This window comes from Pipistrellus kuhlii, unplaced genomic scaffold, assembly GCF_014108245.1.
Source record: "Pipistrellus kuhlii isolate mPipKuh1 unplaced genomic scaffold, mPipKuh1.p scaffold_m20_p_2, whole genome shotgun sequence".
Lineage (NCBI taxonomy): Eukaryota > Metazoa > Chordata > Mammalia > Chiroptera > Vespertilionidae > Pipistrellus > Pipistrellus kuhlii.
Window position 1 is genome coordinate 47354710 of NW_023425515.1, and position 25687 is coordinate 47380396.

Below are 25687 nucleotides of genomic sequence, written 5' to 3' on the forward strand. Positions count from 1 at the left end.
TTTCAAATGTTTATAGAAAGAGTTTACATATTCTCCTAAATAATTTCACCAGCTGTTTATCAACATCCAAATCTGGTGACAAGATACATAAGTGGCCTTGCCCACTTCTACACTATAGTTTTAGACAGAAGGAAAGGAAAGAACAAAGAACAATAAAAAAGGAAGCTGCCTCCACTAATAAACAGCTGCCTCAGAATCGCTGGGTGAGGTGGACAGAATACCTACACACACGCCCTTTATTTGGCAAGATTTCTTCAGCCAAATAAAAGGGCGTGTGTGTAGGTATTCAGCAAGTGAGCCCTAGGTTAGATGTCAGGAAGGATCTGGCTGTGAGAGTGTTTGGATACCAAAATAGATTATTCAGAGAAAATACGGACTTTCCTTTTCAGAGAACTCTAATACTCCAGGAAGATACCTTTTGCTGGTGTTAATTCCTTTGTTTGTGCCTGGAGCCTGGACTATAAACCAAATAGGCTTTTAAGAATTCCTTTGACATATAATAGAAGTCAAGATTAGGTGACTAGATACAACCTTTAGGTAAGTTGTATAACATAGACCACTTCAAACAGAAAATTACTCAGGCATCTGGCCCTGCTCCTTCTCTGGCTTACTCCAGTGACTTTGGCATTGCAGAGGGCACTCATGATCATTGGAAGTCTCAGCCGTGCCTGGAGGGTAGGGAGGGCTTAGTAGGATCCATGGGTGTCTTCTAACTCTTCCTTTTGGTCTCCCCAGAAACACATGCTGAAAGAGGGGAAAGGCCGGATGCTGCAGGCCATCAGCCCAAAGCAGAGTCCCAGCAGCAGCCCCACTCGAGAGCGCTCCCCCTCCCCCTCTTTCCGATGGCCTTTCTCCGGCAAGACTTCCCCTTCTTCCTCCCCAACAAACCTCTCCAGGCACAAGGCTGCAGCCTATGATATCAGCGAAGATGAAGAAGACTAATTTTCCAACCCTCCTTTACTCTCCCCTCCTTCGTCCCATCACGTCAGAAGCTCTCTGTTGAATTCCTAATTGTGATCCCAACAATAAACCTAAGGACAGCTACAAAGGAAAGACAATTGGGCAAGAGGACCTCAGATCGGGGGACCAGACAGCCCATTCTCCAAGAGACATCACCCCCGCAAGAACGAGGCTGACTGCATCCTAGAAGCCTGTTCTGCATCCAAATACCCTCCCCATGGACTTTCCTTTACTGTTTATGTTCATATGATCTTGGCAGGGAAATTGTCCTTTTTATTAATTTTTAGAAATTAGTCTTTAAAATATAGTAAGTAGAACTTTTTTTTTTTTTTTTGCCCCTGAGGAGTGGGCAGAAAGAAGTGGTGTAATGCCCAGAGGCCTTTTCTTCCTGATAACACTATAAGTGTTTGCCTTCTGTTCTGAGGCAAACGGGCTTGCCAAATCGTTCAAGCAACGAGCCATGCTGATGGGTGATTTTTTTGGTGCGGGGAGATACAATTTTTGTTTCCTTGAAAAAAATGCTAAAAGCTGGGTAATAGTTACAAATCCCTAACGGTACTGCCGGCACAAGTGTCAATGTGGCTGTGGAAGAAGGAGGTCTAAGTCCAGTTTACTCCCTGAGGAGTTTCTTGTTGGACCCACTGGGGTCCATGAAGACACTAACGGGGCTGGAGCCAGAGCACATGGCGTCAGCTGCGGCGTTTCCGGCGTTTCCGCTGTGTTCATCTCAGAAGACTGTGGCCCGGTCCTTGGGAGCGTTTGTCAGTCTCTTCCTTGTCGTCTACCGCTGAAGGAAGGAACTCTAAAAACAACTCAGGGGGTGGGACAGCACTCCGTCCCTCTCACAGTTTAGTGTCATTTCCCCCCGGAGTAAGTCCCTGGCCCTGCTATTCCTATTTCTATGCTTACTACCTAGCTTTTTACAAAGGATTCTTTGTAAATGTCTGTAATTTGAACATGATTTGTTAATCTAGGCTGCGCACAGCCATATTAAACAGATTTGCATAGACCATGAACATGAAAGCATAAGGTAATACCTACCTTCCTATCTTGAACTCTGCCCCTCTTAGGAATGTTCTTGACTGGAGCCAGGGCTTTCCTCTGAGAGTGGCAGCTGGCAGGGACTTCCTTTCTTCCCCGGCCCCTCCAGCAGGGCACCGAGCAAGGGCTCCCATCGCAGGATGTGGCAGGCTCTCCGTCTCCCACCCGTGCCTGCCTGGTGGTGGCAGGGGACGCATCCCTTAAGTTTCAGCTCAGAGAATGCTGAAGCTTCACACTTGCTGTTGAACTTGAGCTCATCTTACACCTCCGGCAGCCTAGAGCCACGTGACAGATCATCATCCATCAGGAATCTTGTAGCTGTGTTCAGGGGAAGACGGCTTACGTCCAGGCCCCACCCCGTCACTCATAAATACCCCTTGTGGGGGTGGAGTTTTAGTGTTTTCAGCTAAGAAAACCACGTCTTATCTTTTCTTGCCCCTCTGCTAGGGCTGTGAGCATCTCATAGACATCACCAGGACCACCGAGGCTCTGAGAACTCGGATCACCCGGAGGCAGAACATGGCAGAGTACAGGGACCCGGGGGGGAGGGGGGACCCCTTGTCCCGATGGCTTATGAAAACTGCAGTTCTAACTCTTCTCATGAAGTGCTGTTTTTACTATCAAATCTGGTTTACATGAGCTTTGGCTTGGAATACTTTTTTTTTTTTAAGGGTGAAATTAATCTTGGCCTACATTACCCAGCTTCATATGATCACCTGTTTTAACTTTTCTGCTTCAATCCTCCTCCTTTGGGAATTCTTTCTCTTTCAGTCTTACTCTCCCTGCTATAGAAAGGCAATGAAGTCACCACTGAAGTCCACACTTGTTCCCTTAAGGTACACATGTTATCCTGTATATTTGGAAAGGGAGATGCCCAAAGTGTGGGGTTCTTTCCTGTAGTCACTCCTCTCAAGTATGTTATCAGGGTGTCAATCTTTGGGCCTCCTCCTCTGCTCTGTCAGGGGGCTGCTTTTGGCATGCTGACCTGGTTCTATGGCCTCCGGGCCGATAAGCTGTGTGAGATGGTCAGGGCCAGCATGTACACAAGTTCTTAGAAAACACTCTTGCCCTTTTGGTGAGTCTACACTACAGCCTCAGTCTCTCAACACTATCTTCAAACACTTTTGCCTGAAAGCAAAAACTTTTAAGGTGTGGCATGTTAGATACTTCAAGATAAAGGTGACCCTAGGTGCTGAATAAGAATGGGTGGATGGAAGAAGCTGTTGGCATGATGCGTTATTTGATAATTTGTGCCTAATTAAATGTGGTTGGCACACCACAGCCATACCAGTGACTTGTAAATCTCCTAATAACTAATATTTGAGGTTGTGGAGCTGTCAGCCTGAATAGGCCAAATGTGGCAGAGATGGGAGAGCCTTCCAAGTGGGATGGCCCCAGAGCCTGTGTGCAAGACACACGGAGAATGGAGAAGGAAGTCCTGCCATTGCTAAGGAGGCGCCATTTCAGCAGTTTCCTTGGGATGGGATGGGATGGGCAGAACGACTGCTCCTTGTGTATACTAGACTCGGCAGCACTTGAAACTTCAGGAGAACAGGAATGGATGCGTAGACTGCTACAGTTGCTTCTGGTAGCTAGAGTCAAAGGCCACTACTTGGATGAGGTTTGGGTAAGAAAGCTGGGGATGTGAGGAAGTTGAAAATCTAGAAGAGGAGGAGAAATATGAATGAGGTCAAGAGAATTTTTGACCTTTTCTGATTGCTGGTAACTTCTCAGGCAGCTTCTGGGGATTCCCTCTACAACAGCCCTTCACAGTGCTGCTGTTGCTCTATGCCTATATTCTCTTGACTTTGGGTAGCTTTTGATTTTCTGGAGCTCATTGCCTTTGTAATCCTGTTCCAGATCTCATAAATTAAGTCTTTCCAAATCAATTACACTTTGCTGCTTTTCTTTAATTTCCTAAAAGCCATAGCTGCTACCTTTTCTGTCAGCACACACTCTTACCAATACATATAGGAAAAACAAAACTCCCTTAACAATGTTTTTAACGAATGGTATTTTTTTTAAGCTTACCAATATAAGTATTTTTGAAGGTTATATTTTTCAAAGTCATACGATGATTGTTTTTGTTTTCTCTCATTGAATAGATTGTCATGGGATAGAGAGTAGTCCCTGGCTTCTATTTTTCCAAATAAGTAGAACATGTTCTTTGGATTATGCTATTTAGATGTTAACTTTCTTTAAAAGAAGAAAAATTTTCTGTCTGCCAAACTTATATATTAGTACTCAGATTGGGTAGAAAACAAAAGTGGGAGGTTTAACATGGAGGATGACTCAGGTTGTGTTTCTTTAGGTTTGAATAGGATTTCCATCCTTTTTTGGAAGCACTTGACTGTTTTGATCACAGAGAATTGGTTGATTGGATTATTTGTATCGAGGAACCTGGGGTAGGGGGGTGGGGGAGAGGGAACCGGGGGAGACAAAGTCTTGGAAAGAAATGCTGGCCTCAGCATGACAGTTAACCCTATCACTAGTGCCGACGTCTGCGGGAATGTTTTCCCTCCGTTAGTGTTCAGGATATTGTTTTCCTGTCTGAGTATCATTAATTTGTTCAGAGTTATTCTGGCTGTTGTCATTTAGCCAAATAAAAGCAAAGTGGTTTTACCTAATGTTTCATGTTCTGTGTTTTTGACCTGATATACATGTATATGGTACATTTTATGTATTTGGAGCTCTTTTAAAAAATATTTTTTATTGATTTCAGAGAGGAAGGGAGAGGGAGATAGAAACATCATTGATGAGAAAAAACCATTGGTTGGCTGCCTCCTGCCCGCCCCACACTGAGCCCACAAGCTGGGCTTGTGCCCCGACGGAGAATCCAATTGTGACCTCCTGGTTCATAGCTCGACACTCAATCACTGAGCCACGCTGGCCGGGCATATTTGGGGCTTTTACCTATATTCTCAATTCCTTTGCTTTTGCATCCTAATTTATCTCCTCAAAGTAAGCTCCCTGGCTGTATGAGTGGGGGGTTCCTTTTGCAGCTTGGCACAGAATTACAAAGCTATTGTCGCACAAAGGAAAGCTGATCTCCCAGGTCCAATGTCATCAGTGCTCTAAGGACACATCTGTCAGGGGAAGAACACCTTCGATCTGTTCTTCAGGGCCTGCTTTCTTCGGAACTGTGGGCTTAAATCCTGACTGAGTTCTCATTCTTACACCATAAGCTTTCCCAATATACAAGTTTTAAGGGCTAATCGTGGCACCCATGGGAGTAATGTGCCCGATTATAGAGTTTCAGACTCCATTCTGTTTGTCTGTTATGAAACTAAATTACCTTCCCCAGGCAAGATCCAAAACAATTTCATCCTCTTGCATGATTCACCTTCATCCGTATAGTCCAGTGTAATTTGCCAGCTTATCCTGACAATGGAGTCCTTACCCACGCGGTCAATGTTGAGGGACAGTGAGGAGATCGTGTGCCCCTCTCACGAGTACAGTGTCTCTTTCATTGTCCAAGCCATCTGCCTCAGGCTTTGAAGTTCAAGCTGGAGAAGGGAAAGGTTCATAGCCAACCTTGTCGTCTTTCCTTCTGTAGTACATCCGTGTCAGCACCGTCATCAGAAAAGTCTCCAGGATGAGGAGGTGGCAATTCATCACTGCAGTGCGGGGTGCAATGTAAAGTCGGTTAAATTACAGAGGTGGTATCCCACCAGCAGCCCTGGCATGCCAGTTGAACAACTCTTTCTGTTACTTCTCCTCACAGCAGGTTAATAGGAGAGCCAGAACCAGAACTTGGCTCTCACGCCACCTTCTGCCACCTGAGGCTAGCATTAAAACTGATTTCTTTTGTGTGCTTAATCAGCATGATCTCTGCTTCCCATCCACACCCATTCCTCTCCCAAGAGCTAAGGATGAGCCCATGGCTTTCTTGGTTGGCCATCAAGGTTGGCCGCAAGCTGTGGAACTGTAGCTCTCCTCTGTGTGATCAGAGAAGGCACAGTCTTCTTAAACCTCTGCTGAGATCTTTGGAGATCCTTTTCTGAGTATTCGAGCAGCAGCTTGCCTGGCCCAACCTCTGATCTAAGGTCCTCTCTTCCCTGACCCTCCTTCTCTCACCCATCTGGAATGGGATAGGAGCTTCTGTGTGCTCACCTTGAGACCTGATTTTAGAGGAAAAGGGAGGCGAACAAGCAATCTGCCCGCCATTGGCCAACACCGAGAAGATGGATGGCTGCAGGGCGGTCAGGATGAGGAGCACCTGCAGAAGGGAAGAGAGAAGCGGGCAGAGTGGCTCAGTGTCCATGGCGCTGGGGTCAGCTGGCCACTGTCATGCTTGTCCTGCCGCTGTGCATCCGGCCAACCTTTAGATCCGTGCAGTCCCGGAGGATTGATTAAAATGTGGTCAAGTTTGTAATCTTTAGAAAAATTACAACCTGATGTTCTTACCCAGGATTTTATTAGAGTTCCTGACAAGGAACAAGAACTGATTGGGGGTTGGGGGGAAGGAGAGGGTTCAAGTTTATTTCCTTATTTCAGCCATGGCTGCTAATGAGCACTTAAAGAATAAACAAGGCGGCTGATTAGGGAAGAGTTAGTCCATCTACTTCAAGTACCTGTGATCCCTGCTGATAGAATGATGGATGGTTAACTATTAGAGCGTTCTTTGAAGAATCACTGCTGTGCCAGGGCTGGAGGCGAAGGGGAATTAGTGTTCAGTGAGTACAGACTTTCCGTGGGGAATATGAAAATGTTCAGGGGAGCCGAAACCGGTTTGGCTCAGTGGATGGAGTGTCGGTCTGTGAACTGAAAGGTCCCAGGTTCGATTCCGGTCAAGGACATGTACATTGGTTGCGGGCACATCCTCAGTCGAGGGTGTGCAGGAGGCAGCTGGTCGATGTTTCTATCTCATCGATGTTTCTAGTTCTCTATCCCTCTCCCTCCCTCTCTGTAAAATATCAATAAAATATATTTAAAAAAAAAGAAAAAGAAAATGTCCAGGGGACAAATGGTGGTAATGGTTGCATGACAATGTGACTGCACTTAATGCCACTGCAACGCAGGCAGGCTCAGCAATGACAGCTTTTACCTGTGCCTGACCCTACGGGCTTCTGCCTCTGTCCCTGATCCATGTCAGGCTCATCTCTCTCTTCCCTTTTCCCCTTCAGTTCTACCTACTATATGCCTGGAAATTCACATTTCAGAGGCGTCTGCTTAGAGCAAATGAGAATTTATATGAAATCATTCTGTTAGCTAAAACACAGTTGTTATTTCTTAGGAGTAGGAGAAGGGCCCAGCCAGGAGACAGAAAGAATGGAGAGAGCAGGAAAACAAAATATTGCATTTGGTGGAGAAGTTGTCTTTGGACTTGGAGAATGAGAAGTGTAAAAAGCAAACACCGTGCTTTTGAACTTTCAGAAGAGGTGTGATGATGAAGAGAAGAAGGAATGTGGGTTGAGACAGATCTGGGTTTAAATTCTAGCCCCATTCCTATGTGCCTTGGAGCAAGTCTCATAACATCTCTGGGTCACAGTTTTCTTATTTGTAAAATAAAAATAATAATGACTCCTAAGATTGTTGTGAATATTTAAATGTAATGTACAAAGCCATGGCCAGGTAGCTCAGTAGGTTGTCCACATTCCAAAAGGTTGTGGGTTTGATTCCTGGCCAGGGCACATACCTGTGTTATGGGTTTGATCCCCAGTCGTGCATACGGGAGGCAACTAATCAATATTTCTCTCTCACATTGATGGTTCTCTCCCTCCCCAACCCTTCCTCTGTCTCTCAACATATCTTTGGGTGAGAGCTGTTTGTTTTATTTATTTATTTGTTTGTTTTTAATTTATTTTTTAAAATGTATTTTATTGATTTTTTACAGAGAGGAAGGGAGAGAGATAGAGAGCTAGAAACGTCGATGAGAGAGAAACACCGACCAGCTGCCTCCTGCACACCCCCCACCGGGGATGTGCCCGCAACCAATATGCCCCTGACCAGAATCGAACCTGGGACCTTTCAGTCCGCAGATCCATGCTCTACCACTGAGCCAAACCGGTTTCGGCTGGTTTTTTTAATTTTTTATTTATTTTAAAGTACTGTATGAAAAAGTGCCTAGCACATGGTGTGAATAGTTCATAGTTGTAGCTGAGATAGTGCTCATACTGCTGGTGATGGATTATAGGATTTTAGGAGTAATCTAGAGAAGATAAAAAGCAAAAGTGGAAGAAGTTATGGTTATGGGTTGAATTGTACCCCCCAAACAGATATGTTGAAGTCCTAATCCCAGTACCTCAGAATAGGACCGATTTCAAAACAGCATCATTGTTTTGGTTAATTAATTATACGTCATTAACTAAGATAAAGTCATACCAGAGTAAGGTGGGCCCTTATCCTTTTTAAAAATATGTTTTCATTGATTTCAGAGAGGAAGGAAGAGGGAGAGAGAGATAGAAACATCAACGATGAGAGAGAACCATTGATCGGCTGCCTCCTGCACGCCTCCTTCTGGAGATCAAGCCTGCAAATTGGGCACGTGCCCTTGACTGGAATCAAACATGGGACCCTTTAGTCCAGCGTTTTTCAACCGCTGTTCCGCGGCACACTAGTGTGCCGCGAGATGTTGCCTGGTGTGCCGTAGGTGCAGACAAGACAAGAATTTTATAATTTTTCACTATTTTGTTTACTTAATATTTCATAATAAAGTAATTATAAAATACTTTCTTTGTGTTTATTTGATTCCTATTCAAGAGAATTACTTTATATATAGTCAATATAGGCACAGAGTTAAATTTTTTAACATTTTCTAATGGTGGTGTGCCTCGTGATTTTTTTCATGAAACAAGTGTGCCTTTGCCCAAAAAAGGTTGAAAAACACTGCTTTAGTCCACAGCTCAATGCTCTATCCCCTCAGCCAAACCTGCTAGGGCATTATTCTAGTATAACTGGCATCCTTATAAGAAGAGGCAAAGAGACACAAGACACAGATACGTGAGGGAAGAAGCCATGTGATGACAGGCAGAAGTAGAATGATGCAGCTGCAAGCTGAGGGAGGCGAGATTGCTGCAAACCTCCAGAAGCGGGCAGAGGAAGGAAGAGTTCTCCCCCACAGGTTTCAGAGGGAAGACAGCCCAGCCGACATTTCGATTTTATACTTCTAGCCTCCAGAATTGTGAGAGAATAAATTTCCGTTGTTTTGAGCCACTTGGCGGTATTTTATTACAGCAGCCCTAGCAAACAAAAAGCAAACAGCACAAAAAGCAAAATCTGGGAAAGGAGCAGGGACCTCTTTTCAAATCTCACAGGAACCTAAGGCTTAAGGAGATTCCCAGACCCCTTTTAGCCTTTATTAGACTCACGTCCTCACCCCGATCGTTTGGAGTTCTACCATGAGCCACCTTTTCTCTCTCAGGGCATAGTTACCTGGAACAGAGCAAACTTGGCCCCGATGTTCTGCTCGCCCAGGTGCTGCTTGGCTTGACGGAAAACGATGGCCAGGCACCAGAGAGCCAGCAGAGTGGACACACCGAGGACAGTGTTGATCCACAGAGCTGTGCTCGTCTCAGAAATCTGGTGGCAGACCAGGCTGGAGTCAGCGAGGGATGAGACAAGCCCTTTTCCTCCCTTTTATTTCCTCCCCCAAGGAGATAACCGTGCCTGTAGCCCTGGCTTATTCCAGTCTCCTCTCTCCCACCATAGTGCCTGAGCCTCTGTCTGCAGTCACTCTGTCCCCAGGTATCAGGGGATATTGGCTCCAGCCATTCCCCGTAGGGCTCAAAGGTACCAAATGGGGCTCGGAGCTCACTGCCCCTCACTCCCAGCTTACGTCTGCTGGCTCGAAGATGCCATCAGGGACGAGGAACAGGCCCACCAGGCCCAGGGTTATCCTGAAGAAGGCGTACTGGAAGGGGCCCAACATCAGCACCTGAAGCTTCTTCCTGAGGGGAGCAGAGGGTTAGGAACAGGGACCCACAGACTGCCCACCCACGGCGGCTCTCCTCTCCCTCCCTGGGCTCCGGGTGGAGGCGTGGCTGCCGTCAGACCCCGGAATGGTTCAATGGATGTGGACACAGGAAGAAGCTAGGATGCGGAGAGCACTGGCAACCCTGCTTCTTGCTCCCCACTCGCTCCTATGCCAGAATGCTGCCTTTAGGGCAAGAACGATCCGTGTGAACCCAACCTCGTTAACCAGGTGAGCAGGGGGCGCTAGGAAACAGCCTAGAGTTCAGTTTTGTCTGTGGCTAACATGGCAGGGGCAGTGGCTTACGTGATGGGAACGTCAGAGTTCTTTCTCGGCTCCCCTTACCTCTGAGCGGACGCCTAATGTGTGGGTTCTGGGTGGGATACCCACCCTTTTATCATTAACTTCGTTCCATACAAGACTAGTTCCGCCGAAACCGGTTTGGCTCAGTGGACAGAGCATCGGCCTGCGGACTGAAAGGTCCCAGGTTCGATTCCGGTCGGGGGCATGTACCATGGTTTCGGGCACATCCCCAGTAGGGGGTGTGCAAGAGGCAGCTGATTGATGTTTCTCTCTCATCGATGTTTCTAACTCTCTATCCCTCTCCCTTCCTCTCTGTAAAAAATAATAAAATATATTTTAAAAAATAAATAAAAGACTAGTTCCAATAGGTTTGAAGCAGAACTGAGAACCAACCAGAGAGAGAGAGAGAGGGTGCGGGGAGTTGGAACCGGGCTTCCAGGGCGCCCCTCCCTCCCGTCGCACCTGGTGAGCATGAGCTTGGGGCAGCAGGGGCAGCAGCAGCAGCAGGGGCCTGTGTGGATCCTCATCGGGGTGTCCTTCAGGGTCCTCACGACTGCTTCCTTCCCGCCAAAGCCTTGCACCATGACCAGCATCAGCAGGTAAAAGCACACCGCGTAAAACCTGGAGTGGGGAGACGTGGGCCTCAGGGCACTCGGGGGTGGGGGGCAGCCAGCTGAGGGGACAGCCTCTGCCACCAAAGGAAGAGAGACTGCAAAGGGAGCAGGGAGGGGTGCGGCTTCCTGAGGGGATCATGGTAGGGACGAGGCACTCTGAATGTGTGACTCCAAGAGGAATGAGAGAGGATGGGTCCAGGGGCCTGGGAGGGGGAATTTCAGGCCGAGGGGACAAGATGATGGCCTAGGATAGGGGTGTCGAACTCAATCAGAGAAGGGGCCAAAATCTAAAATCCAGCCTAAATCGCGGGCCGAATGGTTTACTGAACAGTCATAAACTGTCATTGTGATGGAAACGCAGTGGAGTGCAGTGATGACAGCGCGGTGCGGGCCACATTGCAAGGCCTGGCGGGACGGATTTGGCCCGCGGGCCTTGTGTTTGACACATGTGGCCTAGGATGAACTGCTCCTGAAGTTCAGGAGCCCCGGGTTAGCACAAGCTGGGAAGGGCTTGATTCGATTCGTGCAGGGATTTGTGGAAGGGAGAGGGGGTACAAGGAGGCATGGACTCCGGATTCCCGGGTGAGCGGGGAGCAGAGGGAACCCCTGGAAGGACCCCATGCCCAGAGCTGGGGCGGGCGGGACACTCACGAGGTGATGGCCATTTCCACGAGCATGAGGGAACGAGGGATCCAGAGCCCGAAGCAGCAGAACACAGACACCACCTGGGGAGGAGCAGGAAGCCGGCTGAGGGGAGGGAGGCTTGGTGCTCACGCTCCTGAGCCTTTTGGACAAGAGCTCAAGGAAGCAAAACCTACACATCCGGGGACTGTCACTCAGTGGCCAGCTGGAAAAATCACTGATGGAACAGTTTTTGAAAATTTAATCCAGCATGTCACCTTCAGCCAGGGTTGTTTGTTTTTTAAAGACGATCTCATCCTATAAGCATTGGGGTAGGAGGAGGTGAGTTCATCCTTAGGAGTAAATGGATCCAGATTCAACCCTTACTCCATGTGGTGGGAGTGTCTCTGATGACCTGAGATGGTTCGGGCAGAAGTCATCTGCCAGGAAAGGACCTGAAGGGCCCCCTCACTACCCCAAAGAGACACACAGAGCTCACCAGAAGGAAACGGAGTTCAATCTTATTGTCTATGAGCAAGCCAAAGGCCAATATAACGGCTGGGGGAATGTTAAAGCCTACAATGTAAGGATAGAGCTAAGTATGACCCCCTGGGGAAAACGTTCTTTCCCTCCTGCTCTCTGAGGAGCCACTGCTCGCCTGTACAGAGAGGAGACTTGCTTTTAACAGCAACGCCGTGGGGAGCGGTGGTTGGGCCACTGGTGGCAGAGCAGGTTTCCTTAGTTGTCTCTGTGGCTCCCAGAATTCCAACACTCCATCCCACTGCCTGGGGCCTTTTATGTACCCGGATGGGGGGTGGGGGTGGGGGTGAGGGTTGTGTGTTCTGAATGCAAATGGAGATCGGTTAGAAACCCCCTCCTAAGGTGGCAGAGGCAGGCAGCTCTTGGTTGACTTGAATTGTTGAGTTTAGAGGAATTCTCAAAGTGGTCCCTGCCTCCTCTCAGTCCCCCCCAGAGGGCAGCTGCAGCCCTCACCGTGGGAGCAGAGCTGCTCCAGAGCAGAGTCCTCCTCTTGATGGGGCAGCGGGTGTTCTTGTACAGGTAGACAGCGTCCTCCAGGTAGATGGCGATGGAGCCCAGGGCAAGCAAGGTCATGGTGACCGTGAGTGCGATTTCCAAAGGGCCCGAGGCTGACGTGGGAAGAGGGCAGATGCCAGTGAGTGGATGACCAGGGCAGAGGGGCAGAAATGTGGCTTCTTCCCTTGGATCTAACCTGCTTTACCACCCGGAGAATTATCTGGCCTAGGCTCCCGTCCATGCAGAAGAATGGCTTCTCTTTAGACCTAGAAAACTTAACATGTGGCTAAGAAATAGTAATAAAGAACATTTACTCCTTCCTCATATCATACAAAAACTCCTAAATGTGAAAGTTAAAACAAAGATTTTAGAAGAAAACAGAGAAGTATATCTTCATGATTTGAAATAGGCAAAGATCTTTTAAAATAGAACACAAAATCACTAATAATAATAAAATTGAAAAATTGGACTTCCTTAGAATTAAGAATTTCCACTGGTCAAAAGAAACTATTAAGAGAATGGAAAGACAAGCTTGGACTGAAAAAAGATATTTGTAATATAGATAGCCACCAAGAGACTCTTATCCAAAATATATAAAGAATTCCCATTGGTAAAAAAAGAACACAATTTTTAAAATTAAAATAAAAAGACCTAAACGTTACAAAAGAAAATACCCAAAATGTTCGTGAAACATAAAGATGTGCTAAGTTTCAACAGTCATTGGATAATACAAATCTGAGGTGCCATTACATATCCACAAAAAGAGCTAAAATCAACAGCACTGACCATTCCAGGGTCAGTGACAATGAGCAACAATGGGAACTCACACGTGTTGCTGTTGGGAGCAGCACAAGCCCTTTGAAAAACAATTGGGTAGAACTTATTAAACATACACCTACCTATGACACAGAAATTTCACTCCTGGGTACTTATTCAATAGGATTGCTTATAGTCACTGAAAAAATGTTTAGAGCAGCCTTACTCATAATGGCCCAAACTGGACACAGTCCATATGTTCTTCAATAAGAATACAGACAAATAAGTTGTGATATATTCCCACAATGGAATAACACAATTAAAAAAAAAAAGGATGAACTATTGATGCATGCAACAAAACAGCTTACTCTTAAAAACATAATGATGGATGAAGGAAGCCAGACTCAAGAGCAGATACTATTTGATTTTTTGTTTATATGAATTAAAGAACAGGGGAAATCAATCTATAAAGGTAATATAGGTTAGAACTGCGGTCTTTCTAGAAACATTAAGTGGGAGAGAGTTTGAGAGACTGTACTGGGTGCTTGAAATGTTTTATAGGTTGATCTGGGTGGTGGTTTCACAGGTGTACACCTAGGTACAAATTCATCAAGCTACATACTTAAGATCACTGCCTTTTATTGCATTAATTATTTCTTTATGAGGCAGAGCAGAATGAAAAATTAGCACAGTAAATTATAACCATGTTTAAAGGGTTTAATTGGGGCGAGAAAGGCACAAAAATGTAGAAGAAAAGAGTGAGGCACTAATATCATTATCTTACAAAATGATAAGTCAAGAAACACTGTCCACAGTTATCAGAATAAGAAATAAATTATAGGTATGTATATAAAGCTATAAAGATAATCAATAAAAAATATTGCCATAATTATATGGGGAGAATGGAAGAAAATTGGTGCTAAGTGAGCTAAATCCCTATGTATCACAAAGGCAGCCACAGATAATGTCCAAAATTGATACTCCAGGAAATAATGGTGTGCACATGCTGGTGATTTGAAGGTAACTATGAAAAAGAAACATCAGCTAAAAAAAGAGGAGGAAGATTAGAAATAGGAATGCAGAGGGCAGGGATTATTGATTTTCACTAGTAGCCCTTTTATACTATTTGATTTTTAACCATTCTCCTGTATTACTTTGATAAAATAAAAATATTTTAAAATAATTGTGTAGAAAAAAAACCTAGAAATGCTAAAAGAACAACAAGTAAAAACACATTAGCAATGCTGTCTTTGGGTGATGAGAATGTGGGCTTTTAAATAGGACATAAAATTGGAGGTATAGTATGATTCCTAATAACCTACCTAATAAAAGAATAATATGTAAATTAACCATCACTCCGCTCAAGCCATGCCCACCGACCTTGTCCACCAGCCAATCAGAGATAGTATGCAAATTAATTCCAACCAAGATGGCTGCAGCCACAGAGAGCAGTTAAGAGGCTTGGGTTTCCCCAGCAATAGAAGAAGCCAAGCTTTCCACACACCCTGGCCAGCCTAGGCCTCCACTCAAGAATACAAAGTTTCAATTATAGAAGATAAATCCAAGAAAAATGGCGGCAGCCACAGAGCTGGAGACAGCAGACTAGGGTTGCCCCCAGCGATGGAGGAAGCAAAGCTTTCCACACACCCTGGCCTCAGAGAGCGGGATCAGGCCTAAACGGGCAGTCGGACATCCCTTGAAGAGTCCCAGATTGGAGACGGTGCAGGCTAGGCTGAGGGACACCCTTCCTGCACGAATTCCATGCACTGGGCCTCTAGTTGTTCAATAAAAGCTCAGAAAAAGGAAATTCCACTGTGAGATTAGCAGTGCCTGTCTCGGAGTGGTGGGACTCTAAACGACTTTTCCTCTTTTTACTTTTCTGGATTTTCATATTTATTTTTCTGAGTTATTTTTACAATAAAAATATTTAGTTAAAAAAAAAATACACACCCAAGAAAAAGTCCAGATAGATGGAAGCCAAAATCAATTCAGTAGATTCCTAAATACCGATGTCCATTGTTAGCAGAGGCAGTCCCTGCTGGAGGCCTCTCCTTGCCTGACCCCCACTCCCTACCTGACTCCTGTCCTCACTGAGAGCTGAGTGGAAAGGGCCCTTTCTCAGGCAAGCCCTCATGGCCAAATCCTTTCCCCGTCTTCACTGCCCTCTAATACTCCCCTCTCCCTGCCATGCTTCCCTCCCCTTGACTCAGAACCACAGGCCCCTCCTGGCCTCTGACCCTCTAAGTCTCCTCTACTGACTCCTCCTCCTCCCCCACACCCTCTGTCCTCCAAACGCTGTCACGGCAGCTCAGCTCTTCTCCATGGACAGGGGTTTGGAATTTCCCTGCCACTCCTGCCTCCCAACGGCCACAGGAGTATTCCCACCGCCAGGACTTTGCACGGGGCTTCAGCTGGCTCAGCCTTTCTCCCTGAGCTGCCAGCTGGCTCCTCAGCACCCGGTCTCTGCTCCAAGGCCCTGTCAGCCACTCCTCTGGGCAGTGCGATCTGCCTCCCACCAGGAGGCCATTCACATGAGTATTTACTTGCTTGGTGTCTGTCCCCTCACCTTAGTGTGCACTCCACCAAGGCAGGGGCTTTGTTCGTCTTGTTCTCCGTTTTATCTCTTAAGTGTTTAAACTATTTTTAAAAATATTTTTTATTGATTTTTTTACAGAGAGTAAGGGAGAGGGACAGAGAGTTAGAAACATCAATGAGAGAGAAGCACCGATCAGCTGCCTCCTGCACACTCCCCACTGGGGATGTGCCCGCAACCAAGGTACATGCCCTTGACCGGAATCGAACCTGGGACCTTTCAGTCCTCAGGCCGAGCTCTACCCACTGAGCCAAACCGGTTTCAGCTAAACTATTTGTTGATTGAAAGAAATAACCCCAAGAGAATCCCTATGGCCACCTCCGCTTTCTAGGCTTTTCCAGGAAACAAAGCTCAGGGTGTTGATCACCTTGCTCAGAGGTCCCTGACGCTAAACCTATTCTCTCCACCATTACACACGCTGACGACTGGCTGAGCTCACGGAGATACGGGAGGGCGTGTGGAGTGTGGAAGCAACCAAATGCAACCCGAAAAGATGGTGTAACATGTGAGGGAGGGAGGGGTGGGGAGTATCCTGGCCGTTCCGTGTAGAAACGCTTTGCACTGTCTTGTAACTGCCGGCTCTCTTCTTCCTCACCCCTGCAGGGTGTTTAGGCGCCGGCACCCACCTCCAGAGTGCAAAAGCCAAGAGTTCCCTAACATCCACAGCCTGACACCTCTGCTCTCATCAAAGATGATTTGTGTCCTCCCTTATTCTTCTATATTTTAATGGATATTGTGAGACAAAAGTGTCCTGTGGCCAAAGGACGTTTGGAAATGCCTTAAACCAAGTTAATCACACCTCTGTCCTGCAGAGCACACGGAAGTGTTTAATCCGATTTACACGCTCATTTCCAACAGGAGGGACTACGGCTTTTAGAAAACTTGCTTGATGAATTCGTACCTAGGTGTACACCTGTGAAAACACCACCCAGATCAAACTATAAAACATTTCCAGCAGCCACTATCGATGCTGTTTGCATGAAGCAGAACTTGAGATTAGTATCCCAAGGAACAAGGTAAAGCTTGTCTAATTGACCATTTTGCTAGCAACTAGCAAATTTCCCACTGTCTTGGAAATGTGAGGTTATAATGAAACAACATAAGAACATTAAATTTTTGAAGAAAGAGAATCACCCTTAATCCTACCTGGTTCCTAGTAAAAAATTATTTTATTTTTGCATATTTGTTTCCCTGGCAGTAAGAGCATAGGCTCTGGAATCAGACACGCATTAGTTAAAAGTAAAATTCCACTTACTGCTTGCTCTCATTAAAGCTCTTAGCACAGCACCCAGCATGTAGTATTTGATCAATAAAAAATAGCTTTAAAAACATCCTGATTTCTGTGTGCCTCTCACAGTGGACTCATGCCAGAGGAAGTTGCATTCTCAAACCATTGTTCAAACCTGTGAGCACTGAGGAGGGCTGTACAGTATTAAACAAACAAACAAACAAACAAAACACATCCTGGTTTGCCCTAGCCGGTTTGGCTCAGTGGATAGTGTTGGCCTGTGGGCTGACGGGTCCCAGGTTTGATTCCAGTCAAGGGTGCTGAGGTTGTGGGCTCAATTCCCAGTAGGGGGCATGCAGGAGGCAGCTGATCAATGATTCTCTCTCATCACTGATGTTTCTATCTCTCTTCCTCTCTGAGATCAATAAAAATATATTTAAAAGAAAGCATCCTGGTTAGAGTGATACATATTATATTACTGCAATCATACTGTAAAATTTTGTATTTTGTTATTTTATTTTATTTTATTTTTTAAAATATTTATTTTATTGATTTTTTACAGAGAGGGAGAGAGAGAGAGAGTTAGAAACAAAGATGAGAGAGAGTCATCGATCAGCTGCCTCTTGCACGCCCCCTACCAGGGATGTGCCTGCAGCCATGGTACATGCCCTTGACTGGAATCGAACCCGGGACCCTTCTGTCCGCAGGCCCAGGCTCTATCCACTGAGCCAAACCGGTTTCGGCAGTATTGTTATTTTAATCTAACATTTCATCGCAACCTTTAAAAAACAATTTTATAGTTGTTTTTTAAATTATAAAATTTTAAAAAATAAAGGCAATAATAGAACATACATAAGTATATCCATAACCCATTTTAAAAAGTGTTATGATATTGCTGATTTTGCTTCAAAAGTTACTTTTAGAGAAATTAAAAGTACAGATATGTTTATGAAGGAGGAGGTGGGGCATATGCAGGGGCTTGTTGATTTGAAAACCTCCTAGCCGAAACCCGTTTGGCTCAGTGGATAGAGCATCAGCCTGCGGACTGAAAGGTCCCAGGTTCGATTCCGGTCAAGGGCATGTACATTGGTTGCGGGCACATTCCCTGGTAGGGGGTGTGCAAGAGGCAGCTGGTCGATGTTTCTCTCTCATCGACGTTTCTAGCTCTCTCTCTCCCTTCCTCCTCTCTTTAAACATCAATAAAAATACATTTAAAAAAAAAAACAACAACAAAAAAACAAACAAACAAAAAAACCCCTCCTGGATCCTTTTCCTTTCCCATCTCACCTCCCAGGGTTAACTACTATTCTGAAGCTGGTGTACATCTTTCCCATTTATGTTTTAATGTTGCACAACATAGCTACATACTGAACATACTATGCTGCTTTGCATTAAGATATCTATATAAATGGCATCTTCCTCAAGATATTTTTTCCACCCGACATTGTTTTTTGATTATGTTTTTTGATTAAATTTATTGGTGTGACATTGGTTTAAAAATTATATCTTTCAAGTGTTCAATTCTATAATACCTCACAGTATACAGATGAGGTGTGAACACCTGAAACATATAATCTCCTTCCATCACCATACATGTGACCCCTTTAACACCGCCCCACTCCACCCCCTTCCCCTCTGGTAGCTAACATACTGTTGTCCATATGAATTTTTGTTTGTCTTGTGTTCATTTGTTGTTTTCAGTTTTGTATCCCTATGAGTGAGATCGTATGGCTCTTGACTTTTCCTGTCTATTTCGCTCAGCATGATATTATCACGATCACCCGTGCTAGGATTGACAGGATTTTATGGCTGGTTAGTATCCTATGGTCCATGAGCACCACCTCTTCTCTAGCCAGTCATCTAGCAAACGACACTTGGGTTGTTTCTATGTCTCGGCCACCGTGAATAATGCTGCAATGAACATAGGAGTGCACATATATTTACTAATAAATGTCATCAAAACTTTCAGGTAGGCACCCCTCTTTCAGGTGCCTACCTGAAAGAGGGGTGGGGGGGGGGCACCGGGTAGCCCTACACTTAGCTTTCTGAGGAACCGCCAAACTGTTGTCCGTAGTGGCTGTGCCAGTTTACATTCCCACCACAGTGAAGGGAGTTCCTGTCTCTCCACAGCCTCTCCAGCACTTATTACTTGTCTTGTTGATAATAGCCATTCTCACAGGTGTGAGGTGATCTCTCACTGTAGTTTTTATTTGCATTTCCCTAATAGCTAGTGAAGTTGAGCTTCTTTTCATAAATCTGTTGGCCATTTGTATGTTTTCTTGAGAGAAGTGACTGCTCAGGCCCTCTGCAAGTTTTTTTTAATTGTATTGTTTTGTTGTTGTTGAGCTGTCTGAGCTCTTTATATATTTTGGATATTAACCCTTATTGGAGGTGGTGTTTGCAAACATCTTCTCTCATTCGTTTGGTTGCCTTTGTGTTTAGTTGACAGTTTCTTCACTGGATTTTAGCCAAAAGGATGAGAAGCGATGGGCAGTCTCTTTTGCTGTGCAGAAGCTTTTAGTTTGATACAGTCGCGTTCATTTATTTTTGTTTTGCTTCCCTTGCTTTTGAGGTCCAATTTATAAAATCTTCTCCAAGATCAAGGTCCATAAGCTTTTAGTACCTGCCAACATGGTGTTTGTGACTGCTATTATTTTCATTAACAAACAAATGCTACACTAAGCATTCCTGGCCATGTCTCCTTGGCACATACAGGGCAGCTCCTCTATTCACACCTGGAGTCAGGATTGCTGGGTGGCAGGAGATGAGCATCCTCAGTGCTACAGATCCACAAAGTGGTTACACCGATTCATAATCCCACCTGGTCACAGCGCACTCACACTCACCTTCACGTGGCACCATCAGACTCCTTCTTTTGCCCTCAAGAATGTAGTGAAGGGATATTTCACTATTAAACTCTTGGTTCCCTAATTCCTAAGAAAATAGATAATTTTTTTTTCAAAGCAGATTTAAAAAAATATATATCTTATTGATTTTATACAGAAAGGAAGGGAGAGAAATAGAGAGTTAGAAACATCGATGAGAGTCATCACTCAGCTGCCTCTTGCACACCCCCTACTGGGGATATGCCCTCAACCGGAATCGAACCCGGGACCCTTCAGTCCCCAAGCCGACGCTCTATCCATTGAGCCAAACCGGTCCCGGGTATTTTTGTATTTTTATTGGCCATTTGGGTTTCCTATTCCGTGACTTGTCGGTTCATATGTTTTATCCGATTTTTATTGGGTAATTTTTCATATCCTTTGTGGGTAATAGGCTTGAAAATATCTTATCCCAGGTTGTGGTTTGGTTTTTAACATTCTTTATAGTGTCTTCAGTTATACAGAAGTTTGTTTGCTTTATGTAGTCAATCTCCACAATCATTTATTCTTTCTTGTGGTTAAGAAATTATTCTAGCCCGGATTGTGTGATTCAGTGATTGAGCATCGACCTATGAACCAGGAGGTCACAGTTTGATTCCTGATCAGGGCATATGCCTGGGTTTCGGGCTTGATCCCAGTTTGGGATGTGCAGGAGGCAGCCGATTGATGGCTCATCATTGATGTTTATCTCTCTCTCTCCCTCTAACTTTCTCTCTGAAATCAATAAAAACATTTTTTAAAAAGAAATCATTTTCTACTCTCATAAAGATATCTTTCTTTCTATTTTTTCTTTGTAAAAATGTTTGCATTTACCTGGATTAAAACTACATTGGAGCTATTTTCATGTTTGTTTATTTACCATAGGGACAGGCAATTGTCCAGCATCTCTTCTTCTTCTTCTTCTTCTTCTTCTTCTTCTTCTTCTTCTTCTTCTTCTTCTTCTTCTTCTTCTTCTTCTTCTTCTTTAGAGCAGATTATGGGATTTTATTTATTTATTCATTTATTTATTTATTTCTTCTTTTTAAAAAAAATATATTTAATTGACTTTTTACAGAGAGGAAGGGAGAGGATAGAGAGTTAGAAACATTGATGAGAGAGAAACATTCATCAGCTGCCTCCTGCACATCTCCACCTGGGGATGTGCCTGCAACCAAGATGCATGCCCTTGACGGGAATCGAACCTGGGACCTTTCAGTCCGCAGGCCGACGCTCTATCCACTGAGCCAAAACGGATATGGCCAGCTTCTCTTCTTGATGAGTCCATCCCGCCCCACTGACGTGTAGAACATCCTTTCATGGAGCAAGTCCCCGGTGGACATGGGTTTATTGCTGGGCCCTGTATTCTGTTCCATTTTTCTGCTTGTCAGACCCCTTGAAGTTATTGACGCATTGCTTTAATTTCTAGTCTTATTGGACTAGGAAGCCTTAATTTACGGCAGCGCAGGTACCGTCCTTATACATTTTCAAAGTTGTCTTGGCTTTTCATGGGCCTTTAAGGTTCCGCAGAAATGCTTGGACCAGTCCATTTAACAAAATGCTGTAAGGATTATAATTGCAATAATATCACGGGCATTTCAAACATAGATTATTAAGAGGTTCAGAAGTTCTTCCAGAGCTCTTTCTTAAATAGCATTTATTGTCAGGAGCAGCACAGCTTACAGATGAAGAAGGAAGGGTTTCTCCACACCCTCAATAGCCTCGAACCGGCCCTGCTATTCTGTCAGTGTCATCGCCCTTCCCATCGCCACTGCCCAAGTCCTGAGTCATCATTACAGTCTTCTCCCTTCACTTACTTTGTCTAGACATTTCTTGACCAGTTTGCCTCCTCTGTCTTTGGATTTCCTGTGTTTTCCAACCTTCCCTTTCTTTCGCTGACATTGCTCTGACTCACACTCTTGTCCCTCATACATCGTATACCCCTGCTTCCCAAGGCTCTCCTTCCTGGACGTCTGTTCTGATTACTGATTAACGGTCCGGAAGCATACCCAGCCCTCCCAGGCTCAGAGCCCTCACCAGGCCCCTCTGTCTGCAGGCCAAAGTACAGCTCTTCTGCCCAGCGACAGTCACTGGCCCCACCTTACCTGCCCAGCCTCTCAGCTGTCCCCTGCTTCCCCACTAGCACCCTGGAGTCCTGCCAGCTGCAGCTCCTCGGTCTGGGGCGCCTGCCTGCCCCCGTCTCCTCCCCACCCCAGCAGTGCCCTCCGCTGCTCACCACTCTCCTACTGCGGGCACAGGCAGCCCCTCAGACTACCGGCCCAGAATGGCTTTGAACATCCTTGGTGCTTCTGTCTGCACACGCGGCAGCCCCGCGGGGTGAGACTCACTCTCACAGTGTAAGGAGGGTTTCTCCAGCTCAGCGCTACGGAGCCTTTGGCCAAGGTAGTTCCTCGCTGCGGGAGGGTTTCCTTTGTTTCCAGGCCAGGATTCCTGGTCTCTGGGTGCCAAGTACACCCTCTAGTGGTGACACTTGAAACTGCCTCCAGTCGTTGCCAGAAGTCCCCCGGGGGACAAAACTGACTCTGGCTGACAACGCTGGTGTAAGTAAGGGGAGACTGGTGTGCCAGCTGCACCGTGAGCAACAGGTCCCTGGAGCGAGATAGCAGCTGCCTGCCGGCACGAACCACAGAGCAGCTAAGGGGTCTCCCGGATACTCTCTGGCAGTTGGCATTCACTGTGGTTCAGAGCACGTGCAACAAGTTGCCCAAGTACATGCCCCGGTGGCCTCCTGACGCACACTGACCACATCCTGCTGTGCAGAAAGAGTCTGCTCCTTGCCCTGACTGGTTTGGCTCAGTGGATAGAGCGTCGGCCTGCGGACTGTCAAGGGCATGTACCTTGGTCGCAGGCACATCACCAGTGTGGGGTGTGCAGGAGGCAACTGATCAATGTTTCTCTCTCATCAATGTTTCTGACTCTCTATCCCTCTCCCTTCCTCTCTGTAAAAAAAGCAATAATATATATATATATATATATATATATATATATATATATATATATATATATATGAGAGAGAGAGAGAGAGGGAGAGAGAGAGAGAGTCTGCTCCTTGAGGGGACATCAGGAAGGAGGCTGGGTACCATAGAGACACAGCTCCCATTCGCCAGTGTCTAAAAGGCTGTTAAGGGGAGCATTTGAGATCTAGTACCCAGCATATGTTGTCAGCTTGGCTCAAATAAACTCACAAAAATTAACAAAATGAGATAAAATAAGATCACGCAGCAGGAAAACAAAATAAGATGTGGGGGAGCCACGCTTTGCTAAGAAGATGCTGGGGCCATGAGATGGGCAGGCTCCGTGCGTCCAGGGAGCACACTGAGTTCCATCCTCAGCCTTTCACTTTCAAAAGCAATTCAGTAATAGCAACCTAGTTGGCTGGCACCGTCAGAATACAGGTTCATCTAAGTGTGTTTAAAAAAAAATGTTTTCATTGACTTTAGAGAGAGAGAAACATCAATAATGTGAGAGAATCATTGATTATCTGCCTCCTGCATGCCCCCTACTGGGGAGCGAGCCTAAAACCCAGGCATGTGCCTTGACTGGGAGTCAAACCATAACTTCCTGGTTCATGGGTCAACACTCAACCACTGAGCCACACCAGCCTGGCTCAGCTAAGTTTTAAGAACATTGTTCAGAACTGAGGCCTGCTGTACAAAGACTCGTGCAAGCATAGGCCTTCCTCCCCCTGGCTTCGCGCCCAGCTGCCAGGGAGCCTGCAAGTCTGGAGGGATGGTCCATCTGCACATTTCTCTTTTATTCGTATAGATAACCACTCCTCTCATAGGATATAGGCCCTTCCTCAAGAAGGCTGTTGTGTACGCCCCAGGGGACTCTGTGGGGCTTGGGTCATTTCGGCACCCTCCTGAGTCCCTGGACGGCCCAGCGGTCTGCAAAATGCTCTAGGCCAGTGGTCGGCAAACTCAGGAATCGGCAGAGCCAAATGTCAATGTCAGTGCAACGATTGACATTTCTTTGGAGAGCCGAATTTTTTAAACCTACACTTCTTCTAGCGCCACTTCTTCAAAATAGACTCGCCCAGGCCGTGGTATTTTGTAGAAGAGCCACACTCAAGGGGCCAACGAGGTGCATGTGGCTTGCGAGCCGCAGTTTGCCGACCACCGCTCTCGGCTGCTGCCCCAATGTGAATGAGCCCTGGGGCCAGGACAAGTGGGAGGCCCAACATGCAGGCTTGTCTCCGGGGCTAGGCTGCCAGGCCCCGCATTGGCCTATGGGCTCCTCGAGGGGTTGTTCTCTAAGGTGTCAGCCATGACAGACAGACACTGGGCCAGCAGCCATCCTCCCCGCCCCCAGGCTGGCAGTGGAGGGCCCCTTCCCCTCTCTTCCTCTCAGCTGCCCTGACTTACCGCCCGCCCGGGATGCTCATATCCTCCTTTATCGCCCCCTGGGGAGGGCCCCTGACTCACCCCTCAGAAGCTGGGCCGCAGTGGGAGGGTGGGAGAAGCAGGCAGCGGGGATGCTGTAGTTGGTCTGCAGGATTTCCAGAAGATCCGCCGTGTACCTGGAGAGACACCAGCCTGCGTTCGGATATGAGGACTCGTGGGGAGGAGAGGGGACCAGAGGGACACCAGTTACCTGCCCCCCTCAGGCATCTCTGGTGCAGGGAGCCTGTCCACGTTCCCTCCAGGACCTGATTCTGGAGGGGATGGAGCATGGGCCCGGCCTAGGGTGGAAGGCAGCCTGCGTTTTGGTTAGCCCACGGACAGGCTGGCTGAGGCATCCAAAGAGCCCACCGTCCATTCCCTCCCTCCGCTGGGGGCAGCGGCCCAGGGGCTGGCGAGGGAGAAAGAAAGAGTGGACCCTGAGCACCGGGGTTGGGTTCCCCAGCTCTGTGCATGCCCCCCCTCGCCCCGCTCCCACCCTGGGGATTTCCTCTCCTCGAATGGGGAGAGAAAGCCCAGACTTTGAAGGGTCGTGCACTGGCCCAACCCCACAGGGTCCTCAGGGACAGCCAGACCATTATCAGTCCTTCTCATTCTGTCTCACTCTGTTTGCTGGGAGCCAAAGGGTCCTGGGATGGAAGTAGGGACAGGCCAGAGAGAGAGAGAGAGAGAGAGAGAGAGAGAGGCCACATGCTGCTTGGCAACCGGCTCCTGGCTCAGGGCCTGCTGTCCTCACTCACCTGGGGTCAAGCTTTATCTGAGTCCTGTCTGGCTCCATTATCTCCTCTCTCTTGCCGGCGCGGCTCCCGGCTCTTGGCAGGTGCTGAAAGGCCAGGAAGGGCAGGCCGGCGGGGGCCCTGAGGTAGACGGCTCCCGGTCCTGCTGACTGCCAGCCTTTCCCCAAAGAACTGGTAGGAAGAGCGGCTGGGTCTTCCCTCTGGCTCTCTCCCTCCTCCGGCCTCCTTGCCCACAGTTCCTATCTCAGAGTTCATCAGAGGAATTTGAAGTTTGATCCTCTCAGCTGGCTGAGTTCCCAGGTTCCTGACTCCTCCCTGTCCCCTAGGTGTGGTCTCTCCTGCCTCCTTCCCATAAATACCTTTAGTCATCCTTTGGCCCTGGCCCCTCCTGTCCTACATTCCCCATGTCCCCCCAAGAGCCTTCTAGGGTCGTGGTGGTGATGGTGGTGATGGTGGTGCTGCTGTGGTGGTGGTGGTGGTGGTGGTGCTGGTGGTGGTGGTAGGGACAAAGATCTCAATGCCCCCTGGTCAACAACTACTGCTCCCCAAGAAGCTGGCTGGAACGCAGGCTCTGGGCCCTGGGGGTGGGAGAATCAGGGCTGAGGCCT

The 25687-nt window shown here is 46.8% G+C and overlaps 2 protein-coding genes across 6 annotated transcripts in view; one reads left to right on the top strand and one right to left on the bottom strand.

Moving 5' to 3' along the window:
- Positions 1–3987, top strand: part of PCYT1A (phosphate cytidylyltransferase 1A, choline) — a 59328-nt gene extending 55341 nt beyond the window's left edge. For all 5 annotated transcript variants that reach the window (XM_036444000.2, XM_045583872.1, XM_036443999.2 and 2 more), the window contains one exon: positions 736–3987. In XM_036444000.2, coding sequence (XP_036299893.1) covers positions 736–942 — 207 coding nt within the window. In that variant the 3' untranslated portion in view covers positions 943–3987. The remainder of the gene's footprint in view (positions 1–735) is intronic.
- On the bottom strand, positions 3896–25346 carry SLC51A (solute carrier family 51 subunit alpha). Its single transcript, XM_036444003.2, has 9 exons — positions 25083–25346; positions 24367–24461; positions 12445–12599; positions 11482–11555; positions 10679–10837; positions 9779–9890; positions 9376–9522; positions 6115–6220; positions 3896–5618 (listed from the first exon to the last, which is right to left on the bottom strand). The coding sequence occupies exons 1-9, from the start codon at positions 25118–25120 to the stop codon at positions 5503–5505; spliced, it is 1002 nt and encodes a 333-aa protein (XP_036299896.1). The 5' UTR covers positions 25121–25346; the 3' UTR covers positions 3896–5502.
- Positions 25347–25687: the final 341 nt, after the last annotated feature.

Coding starts and splice junctions, on each gene's coding strand:
- SLC51A (XM_036444003.2), bottom strand. CDS start 25,120: ATGGAGCCAGACAGGACTCAGATAAAGCTTGACCCCAG. Junction 11,556..12,444: donor GGAGCAGCTCTGCTCCCACG/GTGAGGGCTGCA, acceptor GCTCCTCCCCAG/GTGGTGTCTGTGTTCTGCTG. Junction 5,619..6,114: donor CTCTAAAATCAGGTCTCAAG/GTGAGCACACAG, acceptor CCCGCACTGCAG/TGATGAATTGCCACCTCCTC.